Source organism: Erythrolamprus reginae, chromosome 3, assembly GCF_031021105.1.
Source record: "Erythrolamprus reginae isolate rEryReg1 chromosome 3, rEryReg1.hap1, whole genome shotgun sequence".
Classification (NCBI taxonomy): domain Eukaryota; kingdom Metazoa; phylum Chordata; class Lepidosauria; order Squamata; family Dipsadidae; genus Erythrolamprus; species Erythrolamprus reginae.
The window spans coordinates 202,308,031-202,334,072 of NC_091952.1; the positions used below are offsets into that span (position 1 = coordinate 202,308,031).

The 26,042-nt window shown below is 36.4% G+C and overlaps 1 protein-coding gene across 1 annotated transcript in view; it reads right to left on the minus strand.

Moving 5' to 3' along the window:
- NPC1 (NPC intracellular cholesterol transporter 1) overlaps positions 1 to 26,042 on the minus strand; it is a 45,606-nt gene that overhangs the window by 1,915 nt on the left and 17,649 nt on the right. Inside the window, exons 5-24 of the mRNA XM_070747637.1 lie at positions 22,506 to 22,673; positions 20,821 to 21,070; positions 19,704 to 19,780; positions 18,764 to 19,134; positions 17,351 to 17,577; positions 15,756 to 15,856; positions 15,248 to 15,350; positions 14,099 to 14,288; positions 13,364 to 13,546; positions 11,753 to 11,867; positions 10,412 to 10,539; positions 10,186 to 10,326; positions 9,684 to 9,773; positions 9,070 to 9,260; positions 7,092 to 7,207; positions 6,850 to 6,979; positions 6,161 to 6,361; positions 3,930 to 4,161; positions 1,969 to 2,082; positions 981 to 1,143 (exon numbers count right to left, since the gene is read on the minus strand). Of these exons, the coding sequence (XP_070603738.1) occupies positions 981 to 1,143; positions 1,969 to 2,082; positions 3,930 to 4,161; positions 6,161 to 6,361; positions 6,850 to 6,979; positions 7,092 to 7,207; positions 9,070 to 9,260; positions 9,684 to 9,773; positions 10,186 to 10,326; positions 10,412 to 10,539; positions 11,753 to 11,867; positions 13,364 to 13,546; positions 14,099 to 14,288; positions 15,248 to 15,350; positions 15,756 to 15,856; positions 17,351 to 17,577; positions 18,764 to 19,134; positions 19,704 to 19,780; positions 20,821 to 21,070; positions 22,506 to 22,673 (3,291 nt within the window). The remainder of the gene's footprint in view (positions 1 to 980; positions 1,144 to 1,968; positions 2,083 to 3,929; positions 4,162 to 6,160; positions 6,362 to 6,849; positions 6,980 to 7,091; positions 7,208 to 9,069; positions 9,261 to 9,683; positions 9,774 to 10,185; positions 10,327 to 10,411; positions 10,540 to 11,752; positions 11,868 to 13,363; positions 13,547 to 14,098; positions 14,289 to 15,247; positions 15,351 to 15,755; positions 15,857 to 17,350; positions 17,578 to 18,763; positions 19,135 to 19,703; positions 19,781 to 20,820; positions 21,071 to 22,505; positions 22,674 to 26,042) is intronic.

Below are 26,042 nucleotides of genomic sequence, written 5' to 3' on the forward strand. Positions count from 1 at the left end.
TAACATAATGATTATAGTTAAAATTCATTCTACTCTTACTGGTCAGAATGGAAGTTGATACCACAAACCATGGTTTAGCAGAATATGGATTTATGTATAATAGGGGTCCCTGGGTCCCAGCCCATTCAGAACCGGGCTGCACTAGTGGCGGAAAAGTGCACTCATGCACACAGCTCCAATTGTGTGAGCAGTTCATGTCCAAAGCTCCCTTTGAGTAAGTAATGGACGCTTCCACCTGCCACTCACACCAATTGAGCTGCACATGTGAGCGTGCTCGCCTGCTGTTTGCGCAGAATCTTCCCATTACCTGCTTCTTCCACTGCAAGTCTACAAGGCCAGGGAGGTTGTTGCCTGCTGAAGTATAGCACACTGCCGTAATTTATAGAATAAGGTAGTGTGGCCTAGTGCACATGTTAAGACATGATCATAGTTTACAAACAAGACACAAATACAAGCAAAAAATATAATAATAATAATTATTATTATTATTAGATTTGTATGCCGCCCCTCTCCGAAGACTCTAGCAAGACGCATAAATCCTGCCATAAGCAACAGTAGTTTTTTTCTTCTACAGCAAGAAATTTACACATTTGCTTCTGCTTAAATCTTACTTTAGCAAAATGTTAATTAGTCCTTTATAATTATGAAAATGGCTTATTTTAAGCTAAATTAAAATTAATAAATTTAATTTAGACATATTTTTTAAAAATGCTATGCTAGCAATATTTTGGTATGCCATTGTGGCATGACAATAAGCAATACACACACCCAACACCCCCTACCAAAATCCCAGCACATATTATGCCTTAAGATGAGAAACAAAATTTTTGTTTCGGCCTCATTAGGAATAGCAGGTATGCACATGCCCAAGTGATCTATTTTGCTAAAGTGTTTTATTTATTATGTTAAATAAAGATATCACAATGTTAAATGTGGCATATAGGTTACTATATCTGAAGAAAATTCAAATTTTGTCTTACCTATATAGCTAAGTAGGACAGGAAGAAATATTAGACCATGCGTTGCTCCAAGTAGCACCATGGCTAAATACATCCTGAAGTAGAAGATCTGGAAAATCTGAGATTTGGAAAAAGCAAGCACCACTATTCCTCCAAATTTCGTAAGTGTAATACCACTGAAAACCTATTGAAATTTTAAAAAAGAAATAATAAATCTAGCGAAACACATTGTCCTGCTATAGTCAACATACCCCATTTTCCAACAAGTCAGAATTAGGGTTACATTATGTTTTGTTATCAGTTTTGTTATCCATAACATAAACTTATCAGCATCCTGTTTCCTGAATGGTTAGCAAACAAGCTTCTACTTTCCTCTTAGCAACTAGTCAGGTTGGTGAGAACCAGTTCATCGTGTTTTCAATAAAAATATACGATCTGCACTAAGTTACTTAATGAAGGAGAGAAGCTTGCTGTGTTCTTCCTTTTCCCAGTGTTCCTACTCTAGATGACTGTTCTCATACAACAAAACCAGTGATCTGGTTTTTAAGCATGGGATGTTATCTTCCCTCTCTCCACTGCAATCTTGCCAAGGTTCAGTAGTAAAAGAGGAGACAAGCAATGGAATGAATAGTTTATACCAGGGCTGTCAAACTCCTGGCCCATGGCCCCAATGCGTCATGCGCTGACCACACCTGATTTAGTGAAGGGGGGAGAAAGTCCCAATATGTCATGTGATGCTGCTGTGATGGCGTGTTTGACACCCTGGGTATATGCATATGAACTGTGGTGCATACGCACACTCCATCCTTGATCTGCAGTCCTTAGGGTTAAAATGATTACTCCAAAATTTTAATTATAATTACAAATTACAGGAAGAGATGAACCTTGCCACCACACAGACGCACAGTGTAGATTGCATCTGTATAGTGACACGGTTGCTGTTAAGACAATTGAGCCTAATTCCTGTGGCTTCTATTGCTTGACAAACAATATACAAAACGCTACTTACACAGCTCCCCATTTGGGATAGTGCTTCCTCAGCACGTTCTACTCTTGTTGCCTTTGTACTAATTGTGAATGCTCTTGTCACATGGCTACAAAACTCAACAGCAATGCCGCAGCTCTGCAAAGGAAATAACTTACATATTAGGATATTCTACTGTTTTATAAAGCATAAGGCATTCAAATAAATGGCAATTAAATATTAAGTTAGAATATTGTTACAACATATATGCAAAATAACACTAAAAGCAATAATAAATGCAGCAAATCAAATTATATACCAAGTGTTGCTTTATCAGCTTCTAGATGTCTATAAGCAGATAGGCATTCTTTGTAGAAAAAATCATAGCTCAGAAATTATCAAGATATGAACACAGCTTTTAAAGTATCACAGTGGATATAAAAAGTGTAGACACTGCTATTAAAAGGCCATTTTTTTGAGATGTAAGCGAAGTGATTGATCTTGATTTGATTTTTTCTTCTTCCTCTTCTTTTATCACTTTGGATGTGGAAGGTCTTATTTTTACATTCCAATAAACTGGCATTTAACAGGGATATTAGATTTTTAAAAATAATTGTATAATTGAATATTGTTTTACCTCTAAATACAGGTAGTCCTCTACTTATTACCACAATTCAGCCCAAAAATTAGCTTGTTAAGTGAGACATTTATTATGTCTCACTTAACACCTCATTACACCTCATTATAAAGGTAGTAACTGAAAAATGGTAATTAGTTATTTTTTTCAGTGCTGCCGTAACTTTGAACAGTTACTAAATGAACTGTTGTAAGTCAAGGACTACCTGTATTAGACCAATTATTCTAAGCATAGCACATATTAAGTCAACTATTAAGCAGTCACAACTAAAGATGCATTATTGGTGAAGAGACATTAAATCTTGATTCCCAAAAATTAAAAGTCCTTAAAAAGAGGACTATAAAGCTAGGAAGATATCAAAATACTACTACAGCTGGCTGGAGAATTCTGGGAGTGGAAGTCCACAAGTCTTAAAGTTGCCAAGTTTGGGGACTCCTGCCATAGAGTAAAATGTGGGAAAGGGGGAATTCTGTCTATTTTTTTCCTTTTTAAATTTTCAATACCAAATTGGTAAAGATGTCCAAAAGCAGCAAACATTTTCCAGATTTAATTTCAAAAACAATTTACAGAATTGATTAATTTTATTTCATACAATTCTTTTTGTTGGGGCTTTGGTACAAATCTTATCATTGTATTCTAATAAACACAAGATTTTCATAGAGATCTGAATGAATAGAAACACAAAGGACAACGCTTCCTTTTACAAGGAATGATGTGTGTCAAGCACAGCATGTATTCTTTTGAGCATTTAAATCCATCTTTAAGGCTATAAATCGTACAGAATCTGAGCAGCTTTTGTTTTGCACCAAACCTTTTTAAACAGACTAGGATTAAAGTGTAGATAAATTTACCATTACAAGGTTTACTAAAGCAGTGTTTCCCAACCTTGGCAACTTGAAGATATTTGGACTTCAACTCCCAGAATTCCCCAGCCAGCATTCTGGAAGTTGAAGTCCAAATATCTTGCAAGTTGCTAAGGTTGGGAAACACTGTACTAAGGAAACTGCATTTAAGCTGATACCCCAGAGCTACATCACTCCAAACATGACAAAAGACAAAAATCACAGACTATATTTAGACTAAAGTTTGACTGACTGAAAAAAACTGGGAAGTTTTAAGTTTATTTTTTCATTTGTAATTCTAGATTTATGAACCGAAGCCACAAAACTTCAGTCAATCAAACATTAAGGAATTAATCAGAGCAATGCAGAATGCTTTGAGTATAATTCTAAATTAGTATTATTGCTTTAATTATTATTTTTAGCATTTAAATCCATCTTTAAGGCTTTAAATCACACAGAATCTAAGCATCTTTTGTTTTGCACCAAACCTTTTAAACAGACTAGGATTAAAGTGTAGGTCAACTTACCATTACAAGGTTTACTAAGGAAACTGCATTTAAGCTGATACCCCAGAGCCACATCACTCCAATCATGTTGACCAGTATCATAGCAATAGTGAAGGAAACAATAACAGCAGCCCATATTTCAAAACCAAGCAGCACCGCAGTTACTATGAATATTGATCCAAGGGAAACTCCAAGATTAAAAATGGTGTCATCCACAATTGTTAAATATTGTTCATAAAAAACATAGAACAAGCTATGAAGAGAAAGATAAGTAAAGTTAACAAATGTACAAACCATAGCTTTTTACTTAGCATCTTCTAAAAAAGTAACTATGCTTTTCAAAAATTGAAGACAACAATGAAAGAAGCTGATAAATTTGTCCAACCCTAATCACAATGTTCCCTTTCAATTTTCCAAACCTAAAGATAGGCTTCTGTAATACATACATGCATTTAGACCAGATTATTTACGGGATTGTCTTCTGCCACATACTTCCCAGAAGCCGATTAGAGCCCACAGGGTTGGCCTTCCCCGGGTCCCGTCAGCCAAACAATGCCGACTGGCGGGACTGCGGGGGAGGGCTTCTCTGTGGCAGCCCTGTCGCTCTTGAACCAACTGCCCTCGGAGATCCGCACCACTCGCACCCTCCTGGCCTTCCAGAAAGCCTTAAAAACATGGCTGAGGCCGTTGAGCTATATACAATATTCTGCTCTGGCCCGGAAGTGATGATTGGTTCTTATGGATTGGTTTTTATTGATTGATTTATTGAGATTTTAATTGTTGTAAACTTTTTTTTATTATTGTATTCTGCACTAAGTCCGTCAGGAATTGGGAGGCCTATACATCCAATAAACTTAAACTTAATTTGAAATTTAACTTTATTTTTTTAAAAAGAGCAAAGGACACAAAAGACCATTGTACAGGTATTTATAGCTAAACACATACTCATTTATTGTTATGAGAGCTTGGTTGGTGTAAAAGTGCCAAGCTAGAAAATAGGAGACTGGGATTTCCAGTCCCGCCAAAGGTACAAAGTGACTTTTAGAAATTGATTATGATGGTTACATGCCATTAAGTCATTGTTAACTCTTGCAGCCACATAAATTTTCTCCATAAAGGCCCTTCCAAATCATACCCATTGTTGCTATAACTTGGTTTATATCTACCTTGCTGCTGGCTGTCCTCTTCCCTTCCACCGTTTTCATCATAGCTTTCTCCAGATTAAAATTATTTAACGTCTGCTGATGATGGTAGTAAAAATAAAAAATTTGTTTCCCCCCCCGATCATTTTTGTTTTTTTCTACTAAAAGAGCACCAAAACCGATTTTTCTCGAGCATTAAGGATGGCAAAAATAATTTTATTATTTGGAGAGGAAAGACAAATACTAAAAATTACAGACTTTATTTACAGATTAAAGTTTGGCTGACTGAAAAAAATAACTGGGAAGTTTTAGATTTAAAAAAAATAAATCTGATTCTAGATTTATGAACCGAAGCCACAAAACTTCAGTCAATCAAACATTTAGGAATTAATCAGAGCAATGTAGAACACTTTGAGTATAATTCTAAATTAGTATTATTGCTTTAATTATTTGTAAACTGCTCTATATCTGCATAGGCTTATTAATATTTTCCTGTTTAAAAAAATATAAAAGTTGCACAGAAAAAAACACCCCTTCATAATAATCAAAATTTCTACTAGCTTTCAAGTTACCTTGGAGAATCATGGAGAGAGCGCAAAAAAGAAAAAGGAAAATGGTGGTCCAGAGCAAACAAGTAGAAAGGGCCAGAATAAAATTTAATTTTGATTAAACAAAATATATAAGCTGTTACAACAATCTACAGTAGAACCCCGACTTACGAGACTAATTGGTTCCGGAAGGAGGCTCGTAAGTCGGAACGCTCGTATGACGAAACATTGTTTCCCATATGAAACAATGTAAAGTCAATTAATCCGTGCAACAAAAAAAAAAACCGCTGCCGCCGAACGCGGAAGTTAGCGTTCAGAGACAGCTGCGAAGCAGCGCGCGTGTTTTAAAACGTGGCAGCCGGCCTGGGGGGCTCAGGGGGAAGCCCCCGAGCCCCCCAGGCCGGCTGCAACCTTTTAAAACACGCGCGCCGCTTCGCAGCTCTCTGCTGAATCCGGAACGCTAACTTCCGCGTTCGGATTCAGCAGACAGCTGTGAAGCAGCGCGCGTGTTTTAAAACGTGACAGACGGCCTGGGGGGCTGCCCATAAAGGACTTACTGTACCTGTAAGGAAAAACTTCAGCATTTTTTTCTTTGTGGACCATGGCTTCAGTAATATTGTTTGCTATAATCCGTGCTTTTTTGAATGCATCAATAAAGTCTGCTGAGGTCTTTAGCACTGTATGGTAAGTCATGAAGTAAGTGGCTCCAATTTCAGAAGAGTTGTTTATAAAGTTGACTGCAGAACTATATGCAGCGTGTCCTCTGAAAAAAGAGAGTACAGTTGGCATAGATCAAAAAAGCTGCTAACTTCTTTCAAATCAACCAACTAACAGGCATTTCAATTTGCATCTATTATCTCATTAGGAGATGCTACAGATAAATATTTGCTAAAACTACACAACAAAAGCAGTAGAATGATGATTTGTATCCTGGATGTATTCAGGGAATAAATTATTTTGACAATGAAGTAGATATTTTTTTCTGGGAAATATAATTTCAAGAAGTCAGGAGTTAAAGAGTGCTGCAGGCATAGTATGATGTTTCTTACTTTAAGAAAATGACAATTTTAAATTTGGTCCACTGGGATTACCAGAAACATTTAGAATATTAAACAATGAGGATGGGAAAAACACAGTTCACACGTAGCATCATATTTGCCATTGAGTAGGCTTGACCAAATTTTAGGACTACTTTTTGTATGGATCAAGAAGCAGACTGAGTATTTTATGACCCAGTCCTTTGAAACGTACCCTTTGCCACATTTTGGATTAGGATTATCTGAGAGGAACATAGGGAGAAATTTCATGAAGACTTCACCCTCAGGTCTCTGTTTTCCTTCTTTAGTTAGTGGCCGGCAGCGCACACATGATGGATTGACAACTGTATAAATAGTATTGGAAAATATTCATAAAATTAACATTTGTCTTCATTCATGTAAAGCTGATTTGTTTCAGATTTAATTAATTCATTAAGCTTTGAAATTCAGCTGTACCTGAAGCATTGCAGAATGTTCCAGTGGTGTTATACGTTCTGCAACAGGAAGATTGTGGCTTGATCCAGTCAAAATAGTCATCAATCCAGGAAGAAGGTGCATAGCCAATTCTTGTACTAAATATGAAAATGGTACCATCATTTGTCAATTTTCATGTACACTCTATACAAACTGCATATTTTTTTAAAAAAATAAGTTCCATGCAGATACCATAAGTTTTAGTCCTTGACTTACAACAGGTTGTTTAGTGACTGTTACAATGACACTAGAAAAGTGACTTATGACTGTTTTTCAAAAGTGACTTACCACCATTGCAGCATTCCTGTCACATGATCAAAAATTCAGAGCTTTGCAACTGAGCCCCTGGGACTCTGCAGTGCCCCAGAGTTATGTGATCACCTTTTGTGAACTTCTGAAAAGCAAAGTCAACACGGAAGCCAGATTCACTTAACAACCAGGTTACTAACAACTGCAGTGACAAGAAAGGTCATATAATGGGGAAAAATTCACTCAACAAATGCCACATTTGTTAAGTGAATCACTGCAGTTGTTAAATTAGTAACAAAACTTGTTAAGTGAATCTGGCTTCCCCAATGACTTTGCTTGTCAGAGCGTCACAAAAGGTGATCACATGACCGCAGGACACTGCAACTATCATAGATATGAACCAGATGCCACGTAACGGAATGTAAATCATGTGATCATGGGGAGGCTGCAACAGTCTTAAGTGTGGGAAACGGTCATTTTTTTTAGTGGAACTGTAACTTCAAACAGTCACTTAATGAACTGTTGTAAGTTGGGGTGTGCCTTTGAATAGATAAGCTAGAAGAGTGTTTTTCAACCAGTGTGCCGCGGCACACTAGTGTGCCGTGAGACATGGTCAGGTGTGCTGCGAAGCTCAGAGAGAGAAAGAAAACAAGAGAGAAAGAGAGAAAGAAAGCAAGAGAGAAAGCAAGAGAGAAAGAAAGCAAGAGAGAGAAAGAGAGAAAGCAAGAGAGAGAGAAAGAAAGCAAGAGAGAGAAAAAGAAAACAAGAGAGAGAAAGAAAGCAAGAGAGAGAGAGAAAGAAAGCAAGAGAGAGAGAAAGAGAACAAGAGGGAGAAAGCAAGCAAGAGAGAGAACAAGAGAGAGAGAGAAAGAGAGAGAAAGAAAGAGAGAGAGAGAAAGAAAGAGAGAGAGAAAGAGAGGGAGGGAAGGTGGGAGAGAGAAAGACATAGAGGGAGGGAGGGAGGGAGAAAGAGAGCAAAAATGAGAGGAAGGAAGGAAGGAAGAGAGAAAGAAAGAGGGATGGAGAGAGAGAGGGAAAAAAGGAAGGGAAAGAAAGAGGGAGGGGGGAGAGAGAAATAGAGCGAAAGGGAGGAAGAGAAAGAGAAAAAAATTGTCCAAACTTTTTTTAGCCCCTCCCTCAATGTACCCCAGGGTTTTGTAAATGTAAAAAATGTGCCATGGCTCAAAAAAGGTTGAAAATCACTGAGCTAGAAAATACCACGGGGTTCCTTCAATTCTTAGTGAAAGACATTTCAAATAAAAGTTCGAGGATAGATGAGAGGAGAATGAAATTTGACTTACTAATATAGAATGAAGCAAAATATTTTAATACCGAACATACTATTTTGGAGCAACAGACCCAGAAGTTAATTTTAAGAGTGGCTGCCTCTATAGATAGACTGTGTGTTTACAAATTGCTGTGGAACAGGAACAGGTTTCATTGGTCAAGACTGACATGGATTTGAAAATGGATTTGAAAATGACAGGCTACAAGAATGACCTGGAAAATGATGCTACATAATAGCAATAATTCAAAAATAAATACAAATAATAAATCAAGAGTGTGACCTGGATAATTTTCCTATATTGGACTTACACAAGAGGCTGGTTTATCATGAGTCTAAATATCAATAGAATAAGTTTGTGCTTATTCTAACAGAACATTATTTGCAAGAGAAAATCTTTAAAGAAAAAGGAAAATGAATACCTACTAGCTGCTAATCTCTGCTGCATCAAACACATGTTGTACCAGAGAATTGTTGTCACATCCCATTCCTCCACAGACCATATTTTGTCCATCTGGTGTTGTATAATCATGCCCTTCTTTCAACACAAAATAAACTGGAGGACCTGCATGCAGGTATTTGCTAAGATCGTTGAAGTAGACTATCAAATAGGAATCCTTATTTTAAAGGAGAAGGAACACAAAGAATAGGAGAATAAAGTCAGAAAATATCTCCACAATCGTGGTGGCACAGTGCTAAGAATGCAATACTGCTGGCTGCCAGCAGTTCAGCAGTTCGATTCTCACCGGCTCAAGATTGCCTCATCCTTCCATCCTTCCAAGGTGGGTAAAATGAGAAGCCAGATTGTTGGGGGGTAAGATACTAACTCTATAAACCACTTACAGAGGGCTGTAAAGCACAGTGAAGTGATATATAAATCTAAGTGCTATTTCTCTCTCTCTCTTTTTCTCACTCTCTCTCTCCCTCCCTTCTTCCCTCCTCTGTTTCTTATATGCACAAATAGGGATCTGCCATTCTCAGGAAATTTTTTGTATTTTCTTAAAAAACAGAGTAGTGGTACAAGCAGTTGAAAAACTTACGTCAGGCATTGATAATTTCTGGTCCAGGCCAATCTCAACTTTGTTGACAACTGCTATGCTGAATGATAACACACCCACAAATATGGATATCTGAAATACAGTCAAATCATTTTTGTCTCACAAATAGCGTTTATCTAAAAGCTGTTCAAGATTTGGTATATATATGTATATGGAATCTATAGAGTAAATCAGTGCAAAATATACCGTAGCTCTTCCATTTAAAGGTTAAAACAGTGTCATGGTATACTAACAATAGGGTGGAAGAAATATTTAACATGTTCTTGTTACAGTGTACATGTCACTAAAATTAACAATCTGTTTTGACTACTGAATTTATTTTTACTATTCAGAAAACCAGCCAAAGAAGAATATAAATATGCATAAAATTAAATATATTTGTGCCATTTTTTAAAAAGTTCATGATTTCGTTTAGATTACTATCTAGAATTTAGATATTTTAAACCAAAAGGAACTTTAGCTAAAGCAATGAGGGTGTACGTACAATAAGTGGTCTCATCCAATCTTTTAGAAGAAACGGAGAATAAATGTTTTTGAAAAACTGAAACAGCATGCTTTTAGAGTGATGTAAACTACTGATTTCTTCACGACCTTTGATACAGCACAGGACATCACATCGATTACTCTGGAATATAAAATGCCAAAATGAATGTGCAGCTAAAGTAATGCTGATCCAAAACAAATATGAAAAGGTTTCATCATGAACTTACCTCTTGGCGCTTAACATCCAAGCCCAAGAGACTTACGAAGCAGGTAATCTGCAGAAGGAAATCAATGAAGACAGCCACAGCAGCAAAGAGGGAGAATGTACGAACTGCAGGCATAGTAGACAAGCTCCCTAAAAGAGAAGAATAAACAGATGTACATCATGCTAACTCAATACAAAATAATATATCATTTATATACCACTTCCCATAAATTACCATGAAGCAATTTGCCAAACCAATATTTTTAAAGGTTAATTAACGTAAAACACTGTTGTTAAAAAGAAAATAAAATACTAACCAGTTCATTTCTACAATTCATAAGAAGATGCTGGTGAAAAAATGGGGGGAAGGGGAAAGGTTGCATGTGCCTAAGCAATATACCAAGGTAACAGGCAATACTTCAGTAAAAGCATTCCAAAAAGTAGGCATTACCATTGCGATTTTTTTGTTGGCCAAATTCTGCTTTCCTATGAAGATATTATACCAAGGCTCTCATACAAGGACCACAGACAATGTTTTGGTATACAGCACTATGCTTAAGGGCTCTTTCTCAATATTCAGCATTTAACTGATCATATGCTTTAAATCCAGAAATGACTTGCAGAAACGAAACAAATTCTCTGATTTTATTTCATAATATATCCCTTTCCCCAACATTTAGTGAAAAGTAAAAAATATGGGTAGTATTCTGCAGAGTTGTTCATAAACAAGACTGGGTTAAAATAATGTTTCCACATTGTATCAAGAATTTGGCAGTACCCTCGATTTTCGCGGGTTTGAATTTCGCGAAAAGTCTATACCACGGTTTTTCAAAAATATTAATTAAAAATACTTTGCGGTTTCCCCCCCTATACCACGGTTTTTCCCACCTGATGACGTCATATGTCATCGCCAAACTTTTGTCCGCCTTTAATAAATATTTTTTTAAATAAACTTTAATAAATAAACATGGTGATTAATAATCTAAATGGTTGCTAAGAGAATGGGAAATTGTAATTTAGGGGTTTAAAGTGTTAAGGGAAGGCTTGTGACAAAAATATACTATCTACTTCCGCATCTCTACTTCGTGGAAATTCGACTTTCGCGGGCAGTCTTGGAACGCATCCCCCGCAAAAGTCAAGGGAACACTGTATATACTTCACCAGTTTTGGCATTCTATTCAAATGTATTTTACTTGTTCCTTTTAAAACACATCTAGTCACTTCACTGCGGGGCTTTTGCTGACTTTAAAGGATTCGGAAATAATGGCTTTACCTATTCTACTTCTTAAAAATATTGGTTATGGAATAAGCGAAAATAATTAATTCCAAAATCCTAAATTACCAAAAAATTTAAAAATCTTACCTAAGAGAAAAGCCACTGTCTCTGAAAATGAAGAAAGAAACATGCTAGGAGCCACCTCTCCGAGGATTCGACCAATCTGCTTATCTAAGCTTTCATCTTGAAGCCGTTCGTCTCTCTGAAATTATAATTCACTCATTAAATCAAATTGTATATCAAATCTATGATTTAAATTGTTTAATTAAGAAAATGTAGAAATATGCCTCCTTGCCAACCTGCAAAGGCTATCCATTTATTGTTTGAAAGATCAGATATTTTATATCTATATAGTCATTCAGGCCTACATCAGCACTCATGCATCAGGAATGGGTTCTAATTTACCTCGCCGCTCATTTGCTTCCTCCTGTACCACGTGCCAAAACCAAGCCTCTGCGCATGCACAGCAACCAAAAAAACCAGCTTCTGCATGTGTGCAAAAGCCAAAAACAAGATGGTGTTGTCTATAGTGCCGCCTTTTCAGCCACTTCAGGGGCACCAGGTGATCGCTCCCAGTTCGTTGAACGGGGAGAAATTCCTGCTATCAGTTCTATATTTATTTATTAGATTTGTATGCCGCCCCTCTCCGAACTGGGAGCAATCCACCTCTGGTACGTACATTGTAAAAACTCACAGTAATTCTAAATATTTCTCTTTAAAACATTGTAAAAATCCAAAATGAACAGCAGTTCATTGGCCACAGTTTCTCCAACCTAAATATTAGTTTTCTTCTGAAACAGGCAATCATCTTTTTCACTGCTGTAGCAATTATCCTATTTCGTGTCTAAATGAAATGCAACCCAATGTTTTAGTAAACGAGACCAAATCAATTCCCCTTTTATAGTCTTGTTATTAATGGCTTTCCAAAATCCTAGAAGGATTTATCAATATGGCTATCCTTCTGGAAAGATTAAACCCCTTCCTCCCTGGAATGTATGGTGGGTTTTTTTCTTTCTAAAAGCCTTCTCCTTGTTGTATGTCTGTGCATACACAGAGGGAATGGTTTTTCTTTTGGAACTAGCAGAGTTAAGCATCTGCATATACACATATACACAGATGTGAAAGCATATGTATATTTGAAAAATGCCTTTCAAATACTTGTCATGCTTGCTACGAATCCTTTCTTCCCATAACAGGCACCACTTGCCACTATTCCATAAAAGGGAGCTTGTAGGCATGAGAGAAGTGCTGGCAGGCACACTCTTGCACCATACTGAAGAGTAGGTTGTTTCTCAGAGAGGTCAAATTGAGCTTTCCAGAAAGTGTTCTCCTTGCTTCCCAGAAACTGATATTCACTGCCACCCAAATAGTATTTAAAATATTAACACATTATTGCAAAAAGCCAATTAATTACAATGGAACCACTATAGGAGTCTGGCTCCTTCATGAACTGGCTCACTGTCAAAAAAGGTCCAAAGTTGAGTTTTCAGTGTTTCTAGATAAGTTGTAAAAAGCTTCCATCCAAACTTTGGGAGAGCTACTGCCAACAGGGTGAGCTAGACAGATGACCATTTTTGCTTGTATTACCTATCCCAGCCAAAGAAAGAATCATAGGCTAAACACACCCTTAATTTATTCCAACAAAATGGTGCACATGCAAGTATCATCTTGCTATATATGTTATATTAACAAAAATACCTGAAACGTCTGAACAATAATGAAAATGTTGTCCACTCCAACAGCCAACACCAAAAAGGGAATGACTTCAATAACAATTAGTGTTAGAGGAACTCCAAAATAGCTGAAGATACCCAAAGAACATGCAACTGAACTTAGTACTATGAGGATGCCTGCAATGCCCAATGAAATCTTTGAATCCACCTAGTAAATAAAGAGAACATACACTGAAATTCTTTTTTTTTAACAATATAATCACAATTTAATAATTTTGATTGTCAAACTAGATGCACTTTATGACTTGTGCCAAAATAAGCAAGTATATTTCATTCAAAGAAATATCAAGTGAATAGGCAACATAAGGAATTTCTAATTCAAGAAATATGTAATATGCATTCATATCTCTTTTACTTATGTAGGAAAACTACTGTTCTGAAACATGCTATCTTCGGTACTTAAAACATATACTGTATTGAATAAAGCAATTGGGGAGCTCCTCATGTGTATCTTCATAAATTTTTAAAAGGAAAAACTGCTTTAAAAATTGATAAATAAATTTTCTAATTTCCAGAATAAAGACTAGGGATATTTTACAGCACATATTCCTGATACTATATGTTACTCACCTACCTTAATACTTAGCTGTTACAGAAATAAATGTTCAAAATAAAAGGATTAAAAAAAACCATTAAATTTTTAACTAAATTTGCAAAATACTGAACTCTATTTAATTACAATAGTTAAAAAGATGCATACCAAGAATCTAGCAACACTCTTAATATGTCCAAGAGCTATGGAAATGTACACAAACATGACTGCATAGCTAATTACAACAGTGAAGACATCACTGTTGCTTTCTCGATTTATTTCATCTTCAATACTACGTTCAGCAGAGAAGGAAATTGTTATATTTGGGTTGTCATAGTTTTTCACAAAATTGATAAACCTGAAAAATAGACAAAAATGACAATTATTTTTTTAAAAGCTAGACAAACCAATCTCTATTCAACACAAATCTTTGAACAAAATTTACACAATTTATTTCAATATTTTACTGTTAAATTGTATCCTCATTGCCAATACATGCTAGTTTTGGTTTAAGTTCTTACATTTCTTAAGTTTAAACGTAATGTTTTTCCAGATATTTCAAATTAAAACTATCCTTGATCTATCCAATTAAGATTTTAAACGGGAAAGCTACTGGTTTTAAGTTTAAAACAAGGGTTTGCATAATTCCTATACTGAAATAACTGAAAAGTTATTAATATAAAAAACACTGTTTTATTTCTGAATAAATATTCAGATAAATAAGTAATCACATTATAAAAGCATGAAGTTGCTGCTTTATTTTAAAGCACTTAAAATGTTATAAAGCATAACTTTATAGCAGTAGTAAGTACTTAGCAGTTTTGAATAACTAAGCAGGAAGAGTTTACTGAACTTCAATTTGACAAGTTTACAAACATTATGTCAGATAAACCTACCGTAATTTTGGAATATAAATCACACCTTTCCCCTCTCTCCCTAAAAGAGGCTGGAAATTTGGGTGTATCTTATACTCTGAATGTAGCTTTTTCAAAGCTTTTTTCCCAGCCCTAATGAGGTGCTAACAATCTTCCCTGGCTCTGGCTTGCAGGCTTGTTTTGATTGCTATTCCCTCCAAAACAAAGGCCTTTCCAGCCCTAATGAGAGGCTAACAATCTTCTCAGCTTGCAGGATTTTTTATTGCTACTCCCTCTGAAGAGGTTTTTTTGTCAGCCCTAACCAAGGGATAAAGTGCCGAAGCTGACCAGATTAAGGACCCTAGCCAGATGCTATTTTCCTCCCCACAAACTAAGGTGCATCTTATACTCTGTTGCATCTTATACTCCGAAAAATAGAGTAATTTATAAAAAAAAGACTTACTCCTTTTCCCAAGCCAAAACTTTCATCAACTTTTCTGTGTCATTGTAGTCATTCATGACAGGGAATGTGATCACAAGTGCTGTGGCATTATTATAATTTTCATCTAAATATTTAATAAAATAATAAAGTAGATGAAAAAATATTTCAAAGACACACACATACATACATAAAATACAAAATAAGGGTACCAGTTCACAGTTATCACGCTCCTCACTGCTATACACATACATTTAAAATAAAGCTACCTTACTTGTAAAAAGAGGAGCAAAATAGCACTTTACATATGCCTGAATTCCTGCCAGCACATTTCATTCTCTATAGCCAAGAAGCAGTAATTTGTTAGTTATAATGTCGCACACATTATAACATAACATGTTAGCAAATAAATATCAGCAGAAATTTACATATCTGTAATATAGAGACGGTATAATTTGGATTGTGAAAAAAGAAAGTGGATTTACAGGCCTGCTTATTTCAGCAATAAAATCAACTAGTACATCATACTTACTATCATATCCTCCCATCACCAGCCATGGGAAGACAGGACCACCAAATGTTCCCAAGCAAGGTCCATGAAGGAGGGTTGTGTCGTTCAGAGATGCTGGAGCCCTATCAAATCGGATACAATGTGATCACAACTTGTAACCTGGTACAGTAATACCTCATGATACGAACTTAATTGGTGCAAGGAGGAGGTTCGTAAGATGAAAGGTTCGCAAGACGAAACATTGTTTCCCATAGGAAACAATGTAAAGTCAATTAATCCGTGCAACCAAAAAAACCCCCGCAAAAAAACGGCTTTCGGCGACTGCTGGGAAGCCGCGCGGCTGTTTTAAAAGGTGACAGCCGGCCTGGGGGGCTTCCCAGCACCCCCCCCCCCCGAACCCGGGTTCGGGGGGGTGCTGGCAAGCCCCCCAGGCCGGCTGTGACCTTTTAAAACAGCCGCACCGCTTCCCAGCTGTCTCCTGAAGCCGAACGCTAAAGCCGAACTTCCGCGTTCGGCTTCGGGAGACAGCTGGGAAGCGGCGTGGCTGTTTTAAAAGGTGACAGCCGGGCTGGGGGGCTTCCCAGCAACCTCCCGAACCGAACCCGGGGTTCAGAAAAATTTTGCCTCTTCTTACGAACTTTGTTCGAGTTACGAACCGACGTTCGGGAGGCTTCTGGGAAGCCCCGCCGCCCGGCTGTCACCTTTTAAAACAGCCGCGCGGCTTCCCAGCAGTCTCCGAACGCTGGTTCGTAACTCGAAAAAAGTTCGTAAGAAGAGGCAAAATTTTTCTAAATCCCGGGTTCGTATCACGAGTTGTTCGTAAGACGAGGGGTTCGTATCTTGAGGTACCACTGTATTTGTTATTACAATATTGCAGTAAATTGTAGTGACTCATAAATACCTGGCTCTACAAAAGACCTTTAGACTAGTACACAAATTTTAGAAATAAATATATGCTCAATCAAAAGTCATTTATTTCAGTTTTAATTTAGAAATTATTAGAACTTATTGAACAATATTTTTTCAAGTACAAACTTTCAAAATATGCCTTAATTTTGAAAATTTTAGGGCACAGTAGTTCACTTTATAAATCCATATTTAGATAATTTGTATTATCAGAGAGCTAAAATAATACATTGAGAAGTATTCTGGCTTAGTTAGTACATATGTTTCAATAAATCAAATTCCAATCTGATTTAAATAATATTAAGCAAAGTCCCAAGAAAGGGAATTATGGTTAATCTTAATGTAAGTCTTAACTCTTGGCAAATGCATCCTTATATTTCAAAATTCAATTCATTATTGTGCTAACTTATTTGTTTAGCTTTGGGTGGATACTGATTGGTTGGTTGGTTGGTTGGTTGGTTTATAAGGCTAAATGCATGTATTGCAAGTTTGGGCCGCATAAAACATAAGACAAATAATAAATTGAAAGAAGAAAAATGCAAATTAAAATTATTTATCAAAAAAGCAAAAGTAATACAATGACACTGGTGAGTCCTCAAGGCAGTTAACCAAGTATATCGATATAAAGAAAAGAAAATCAGCCCAACAGAATGTTAAAGTTACAAAAGTATGTAATCAAGAGATAAGATGGTATTTTTAACTGGGCCTACCTGACACAGTATAAGAAGTGAGTGTGGAAGTCGGCATAGGTGTAGAACTCATCAGATATGTTAGAATCTAGGACAGAATGGCTGTTCTGGAAGTAGTTGAGAACACTCAGAATAGTACAGTTGTTATTGTAGGGAGCAAGAGGTGCCAGACAAATGTCCTTCAACATTACTGTTTCATTTTGATAAGATGCAGTTATGTTTTCAATAGCATTTTGTAAATCTAGTATCTGCAAATATGAGAGAATTTTTAAAAAAGTATAACTTAATATACCAATGGGACAGAATCTTTTCTCTCTGTATCTTTAAAATAAAATAGATGAAGTTAATTGTAATCAACATTTTAATTAAAAGCAATATATCCAGCACAATGAGCCAAAATAACTTTTCAGCAAATTTGGAAAACAGTACTGTACTTTAAAAAAAAACAAACCAGAATTGATTTAACTGACAAATATATATAAAATATAGCATCATAGTATTGAAAAAGAAAGTGTCAGTATGTGTGCGTTTATGTGTGCTTTATTGTGTGAACATAAAATTTAGTGAGTTTTCTAGCAAAAAAGTTGCTACACACACACACTGATCCTATTCTTTAATTTGAAAGATAATCTATGACCCATTTTAGTGTTTATGTCTTTTGTTTTCCACAAGCAAGCAATCTCACCCCAAAGCTATCATAGTACAGTCAAAATAATAATAATCAGCTTTTGCATAGGATCTAACCTAAATGTTCACTAGAAATTCTGCTGATGAAACAGAAGACTATGCAGTTAACCTGTACCGACACTAATTGAATATCTACAGCAGTGTTTTTCAACCAATGTGCCGCGAGACATGGTCAGGTGTGCCGCGAAGCTCAGCAAGAGAGAGAAAGACAGAGAGAGAGAAAGAAAGCAAGACACAGAGAGAAAGCAAGCAAGAGAGAAATAGAGAGAGAAAGAAAGCAAGAAAGAGAGAAAGCAAGCAAGAGAGAAATAGAGAAAGAAAGCAAGAGAAATAGAGAGAGAAAGCAAGCAAGAGAGAAATAGAGAGAGAAAGCAAGCAAGAGAGAAAGAGAGAGAAAGCAAGCAAGAGAGAAATAGAGAGAAAGAAAGCAAGAGAGAAAGAGAGAGAAAGAAAGCGAGAGAAAGAGAGGCAGGGAAGGAGGGAGAGATAGAAAGAGAGCAAAAAAGGGAGGAAGGAAAGAAGAGAGAAAGAAAGAGGGATGGACAGAGAGGGGAAGGAAGGAAGAGAGAGAAAAAGGGAGAGAAATAGAGCGAAAGGGAGGAAGAGAGAGAGATAATTTTTTTGTCCAAACTTTTTGTAGCCCCCCCGCTCAATGTGCCCCATAATTTTGTATATGTAAAAAATGTGCCGCACCTCAAAAAAGGTTGAAAATCACTGATCTACAGTATATATCAGTTCTTATATTACCTGATGCAAGATAGGTTTTTTAAGTGGCGGTCCAAAAGAAACCTCTGGCCCCGGAAGATATGGTTTCCAGATCTCTGGAGTAGTATTCACCGCCTGAATAATGAGTTGTTCAGTACGGAAGAAAGGTCCAAAATTAGTATCAAAGTATTCCTTCTCTCTCCGAGCTTGGCTATTTGGGGCTGACCACAGATCTACAGGATTTGTAGTTATTTTGAGAAATGCCAAGCCTGAGGAGCACATGGCAATGATAACCAATGAGAACAGAATAACAGGTCGTGGATTCCGCACACAAAAAGCTCCCCATGATGTAAACGTAACTCTTAAAGCATTCTCAAATTTCTCACCAAATCTTTCACACCAAGTAGCTTCTCCTGCAATGACACAATCACAAATACCAAATAACATACAACTGTATATTTTTTTTAAACTACATATATTTTTATTGTTCTGTAATTTTTGAAACTATGAATTGTTGGTATCAAATTATTTTTCTATTTTACTGTAAAGAAAATCACCACAGAAGTATTTGATTTGACACAATCAGAACGAACAATTCAGAATTCTGTGTTCAACATATGTTTATGAAAATTTGAATGTTTTCAGATTTTGAGGGGGGGGAAGAACTATGTTAAAGTTTTCATGTGAAAAGGGTGTGAAAGGGCTACCATTTGACAACAGAATTAATGCTGTGAGACTGGAGACAATATAAATAATTAGGGAGTATAGGCTTTTTTACATTGGTAAAATGGAGTTGGAAAGAAGAAAACAGTTTTACCCTCTAATTATTTGTCACTGATAGCGAATAAATTATAATGAAATCCAAAACAGTTCAGACAAATATGTCTCATAATAAAGCATGCAATATTAACAAATTAACATTTGTGGACATTATTTCTAGAAGAAAGCACAAATATTAGTTCCTTTATATTTTAGAACTTACCAGTATTTTGATGTGAGTTAACAGAATATGCAATATTGCCATCAATGGGTGTATATTCAGAAACAAAATACCTCTTCCTATAAATCATATAAACACAGACAATGTAGCACAAGTAAGCATTTATACATAGATTTACGTCATACTGTAAATAAACTATTGGCTATTTGACCAAGTATAATTGTATAAAAAAGTATAGGCATCTCTTATCACACTTATTAAATGTGGACCTGAAAAGTTGTATATTGTATATTTCAGCAAGATACCTGAAAATAAATAAAACATGTCGCCAAATCAACCATGAAGTAATAAGAGGAAATAAAGTTTTTGGAACATTCCCCGTAGTCCACAAACTTGAACATTATTGAAACTTGGGGCACTCGAAGAGATCTAAGAATATTTTTCAGCAAAAATATTCTGAAATGAAGAGTGGAGAAGAGACAGTCCAGCTGAAAGATAACTGAGAAGGCCTTTGTATGCCTTTCTTTCTTGTTTTCTGAAGTGCCACCTTTTTAGATGACTTGGTATTAAAAAGGAAGATCTATCATGATGGGAAACTGTCTAGCATAGACAGCTTTACAAAACATCAGTTTATAACAAAACTGATTGTATGTTACATGCTTTATTTATTAAGGCCATTCAACCCAACCATCCTCTTTTTTCAGCAAGCAATTAGAAAGGAGGAGGGGAAATCCCATGATTCTAAATCCCATGATTCTAAATTATGTTTATTCAGCCCATTTTCTGGTGGTTCTGTAGTTTAGAATCACTAGTAATAAAGCTGGAAGCATACCATTCATTTATCCCCATTGATCAAGGCCAACATTTTGTTTAAATCATCACTAACAAAAAGTATATTCCTCATCCCATATGATTTTGCCAAATCTGATTATGTTAATAAATTAGGTAGTTACATATGTAACATTTTATTTTTACTTTATTTAGTTTTCAGATCTAGAGAATGCCCATCTCCATATTTTGTATTTCATTGTAGAGAATATGAAATGACTATTTAACTTTCTAAAAATGATGCTAAACAGTGAGCAAGCATAATTGATTTAATAATATATAAACAGTTTTGGACTATTTTCAATGTAAAGTGCTTTACATGGTTATTTACCTGTAACACCAAACACTACAAATCACTGCAAAGAAAATAAGAAGAAATGCTGTGTAAGAGATCCACATAATAACACACATGGCATCCAAACCAAGCAAAAGCCAAGGGGCAGGAGGTGTTGGTGGCACTGGTTTTGGGCCACAGACAACGGAACAATCTTGACAACTACAAGGTCCTGTGATATCATCCATAGACTCATTGCAGCCTTTGGTAGCATTGGTCATAGGAATCATTCCATGGATAGGTACATCTAACAAGGAAGAGGATAAGATTTATGAAACAAGAATGTAGCATTAACTGTGTAGATATCATCTATTGCTCTTTAAATTAACTCATAAGAATATTTTTATAGTTTATCAAATTTAGTTTTGTGTCATTAAAATAATTTAATATATATTATGCATAAGCCACAAGATTCACATATTTTAAAAATGAAATAAAATGATATAAAAGGCAATAAACAAGTCCTAAGAATTTAGCTATTTTATGAAGAGATCAATCTTTTTTTCCAAGAGAAAGTATACTACCTGCTCCTCAAGCCAATCTAAATAAGGGGAGGGGAATGGACTGATAAGCCCCTGGAGCACTCACCACTTCCGTATTTTCTGGAGTATAAGATACACCTTAGTTTTGGGGGAAACAAAGAAAAAAGGCCTCCCCTCCCAACAATTTAGCAACCAGCACAGATGATATACACTGTTTGCTGTGTATTTCTGCGCATGTGTGCCTGACCCATAGAAATAGCAAAGAACTGGAGAAATATACATTATAGCAGTACAGTATATTAATGCCAGAAAGTTTTCTTAAATGTAATCACACTAACTCCTCTCAATTATTTTAATAGATCTACTTTAAACATGAGGGTTCAACTCAGCTGCCTTATCATAATACCAAAACAGGACACTATTACATTTCAGATTATACTTTTACAGAACTTTAAAACTGATGTGGCTTTCTGGAAGTATACATTATTCTCTATTATTTAAAAGAAGATACAACAGCACTGGACCTCCTCTTCAGATCAAGCATTTATTTTAAAGAGCTGCTTCATTTTGTTAAGCTGTCTATCTAGAACAATAATAAAGCAGTCTTTTAAAAAGAAGTCTAACAATTTGAACACTCTATAGACATTTATAGTTATTACTTACCTCCTTGCATCCAGATTCAGCAACTGATTAGCACAAGAAAATAAAATTCTGCCTCTGCCTCAGCTAATTTGCTTCCTTGCAGTTAAAGCTGCACTTTAGTATCACTTTCATTTTAGCAAGTGGCCTGCCTTGCACTTTAGTCAGTTGAGAGTCGGGAACCTGATAATAAGTTGCTTGTCTAACAGGCTCTTTTCTTTTGCTGCAAGGAAGTAAATTGCTGGGAGACAAAGGCCAAAGGGTGGGGATGGCTGGGTGGGTGGGGCTATATTCGGTGTATAAGACACACCCACATTTTCGCCCCCTTTTGGGGAGGTAAAAAGATGCGTCTTATACCCCGAAAAATACAATATATAAAGGACAGTGCAGCAATATACGAGCAGTATTTTTCAATAATGTTAAACTTCAAGTAGAATATAATTGCTCCCATACTAAAATGTTCCAAGTGACATCATCCAACTATTTATATCACAATAAAATGTTAGCACCTACTAAACTGTACAAAAACTAAAAACATATTAAAATGTCCATAGTACCTACCTGAAAATATTGGAATGATATTGAAGGGAGCCTGGCCATTACTTGTGCTAAACATATACTGAATCCAATTGGTGGCATTACAGTCTTTAGCATCCTTCCCACACAATATGCCTAATGCCTTAATATTGCTTGATGGAGCCTCCACATCTTTGCAGGCGTTATACATATCTGGAAGTACAATTTTAACACAAACGTTACAAGTTGATATGCTATTTTTTTTTTTAGAGTAGTCATCTCTGCTTGATTTCTAAAATATATAAAATATTACTCAAGATGAACCTAGATTGCGAACCTATGGCACGGGTGCCACAGGTGGCACACAGAGCCATATCTGCTGGAACGCAAGCCGTTGCCCTAGTTCAGCTCCAATGTGCATGTGTGTGCCAGCCAGCTGATTTTTGTCTCACAGTGGCTCTGGGAGTGTTTTTGGCGTCTGGGGAAATGGAGGAAGGCGATTCTACCCTCCCCCGACTCCAGGGAAGCCTTTGGAACCTGGGAAGTGCGAAACACGAGCCTAATGGGTCCATCAGAAGTTGGGAAAAAGTCTGTTTCCGGCCTCCAGAGGGCCTCCCGGGGGGGGGGGAGCTGTTTTTGCCCTCCGCAGGCATTGAATTATGGGTGTGGGCACTCGTGCATGCACACACTCTTCCGGCACCCAAGGGAAAAAAGGTTTTCCATCACTGACCTAGAAGATGAATACATTAATGAGTATATGGTAAAATGGGCAATGGGGAGGGGGTTATAATGTAATGCTAGATAAATGGGAGAAAGTGTGGACAAATGGAATAAATTTTAAATTAAATTACAGTTTGAAATAAAACGTTTAACATAATGTACCATTGTACTTGATCTCAGAAAATGTATCAAGGAATTTCTAAAAAGCACTGAAAATGTAGTCAAAACCAGGTTCAGTTTTTATCATATGGGGTGGTCTTGCAAATATGTGAAAACATACTGGTAAAACATATGGCAATACAAAAAAATGTTTAAAATAAATATATTAATGAAACCTGAAGCTTTTCTTTTAGGTATGATGGACAAGCCAATTGAAAAACAATTTGGGATGCTAGTCTTTCACATGGTGACCACTGCGAAGACTGTTCTTGCCAAACACTGGGGAGAAAAAGGGATGCTGACTGTTGAACAATAGATTTTGAAACTGACTGAAATAGCAGAGATGGTAAAATTAACCGCTTTGATTAGAGATAATGGACTAGACAGCTTTAGTTATAAGAGGCTGGAAACTGTTTGTGGACTTCCTATGTGCTAAATAGTACATAGTAGATGGTTAACAAAGGGATTTGAAGATTAGTGTAATGTTTAGCTCAACCCGTTGACTCCTTTTTCTTCTTTCTTGTTACATACATACATACATACATACATACATACATACATACATACATATTAAAGAGGAGAATTTATACTGATTTTTCTTTTCTTTTAGCGCCTAACTAAGGGTGTATCCTAAATGTTAAGTTAAATTTAATTGATCACCTTTTCCTCTTTTTTTGCACACTTTTTTTCTTTTTTTGTTGCTGTTAGGGTTGAATGTATGCTTTTGTTTCATTTTCTTCGTTTTACTGTTTTGTATTTTATCTTTTACGATAAAATAATAAATAATATAAAAAACCATAGCAATAAAACAACCCTGAGATTGCATTAAGATAGGTAAGAGATTTTTAACATTTCAAGCTTAACCAGTTAGGCAAATCCTCTCACTATTTTCTTCACCTCCCACACAATGTCTTTCTACACATCTCAATGAACTACAAATAATTGTAGTTTCAATCATTTCAATGGCTTTTTCACAATACTGAATGATGAAAAACAGAATTCTACAGAGATATTATATGAGACTTATGAGTCAATTACCAAGCATCTGAATTTTGATAATGTGTATGGGGGTGCTACAATGATTGTTAAGTGTGAAAAACGGTCATATCACTTTTTTCAATGCCTTTCTAATTTCAAATGGCCACTAAATAAACTATTGTAAATCTAGGACTACCAGCATACAACTAGTTAAACATTAGTTCAGGGTTTGTTGGAAATTATGACAGTATTGAATGAAGGTTGGTTATGACTGGTCCTCAAAGTTTTGGTCGTCCTACTACTCCCCTAATATCATGATTGCGATCAGACCACTTGGCAAGTGGCTCACATTTACAACAGGTGCAGCATTCTGTAGTCACAGAGTTGCAGTTTGCAAACCTTCCTGCCAGTTTCCTACAACAAAGCCAACAGGAAACCAGCAAGGAAGGTAGTAAGTTTTCATATAGGTTTTTCTCAACATCTCTTTCTCCAGCCACTGGTGCATATTTCCACACAGCAGCAGCAATCCCAACTCACAGCAGGTTCACACCGTACCTCCCTTACTGGCACATCCTTGTGCATCCTTTCCCATCAACAGCAAAAACCTCAAACCCTGCTGCAATTGCACCATGCCTCTCTGGCTACCAATACACTCCTACGCTCCCCCTCCCACCTGGCAGCAGCCACTCATCTCCCTGCCAGTGTGTTACGTGTCTTCTGGAACTCCCAACTTTCTTCTAGCTTCTGCCTAATGACTTCGGTTACTGGAAGCTTGCATTAAGCTGCAAGCAGGTGGCCACTTAACAACTCATGATCCTCACTTAACAACAGAAACAAGGACTGCAGGGATTGCCTGTGCTAAGCAATCTGCTCAACAGAACATCATACTTCATGACATCATATATCAATGGAAATTCCAGTGTCAATTGCCACTGTAACTTGAGGACTCATGTATCTCTGTGTGTATATTTCTTTGCTAATTTTGCTCCTGATTTGACAGACCAAGATAAAATAAATGTTTCAACAGTCACATTTCCACCATAGTTCCCTCTAAGCTGAGCAGTGAGCTATGGCTCACTTAAAAATCATCATTAACTCAGAGTTTTCCAAACCTGCCCAGAAGCCAAGAGGGAAAGAGTGAGAGGGAAGAAGAGAGAGAGGAAGAGAGGAAGAGAGAGAAACAGATAGAAAAAAGAGAGGAAGGAAAAGAGAAAGAAAAAGAATGGGAGTAAGGAAGAGAGAAAGAAAATCAAAATCTAGTTTGAAACTAGCTCAACTATATAAGTGGCATTTTGATATTGATAGAGTTGCCCTATTATGAGCTCACTGTTATAGACACACAGTACAGTATTTTATTTTGAAATTCTCTGAGGCAAAACAGGGTGGGTTTTTTATTTATTTGTTTGTTTGTTTATTTATTATTTCTGTGCCGGCCAGTCCCGAAGGGACTACCGCTCACACTATACTTTTCCGCCCCCCCCCCCCCCCCCCAAAAATTAGAGGGAACACTGATTTCCACCACTGTTAGGAAATGTTAGTGGGGTCTGATTTAAATAACCTGATTTAAAACCAGCAACTTCCCAATTTAAATTAAAAATTCGGGGTTGATGCAAAGAACAAAATAATTAATTCAATAGCCAAGAAGATTAAGATCGCATTTTTTAAACCTGAATTATAAATGTGTTTATATATAAATGCACAGATAATTTTATAGAATTATAGAAT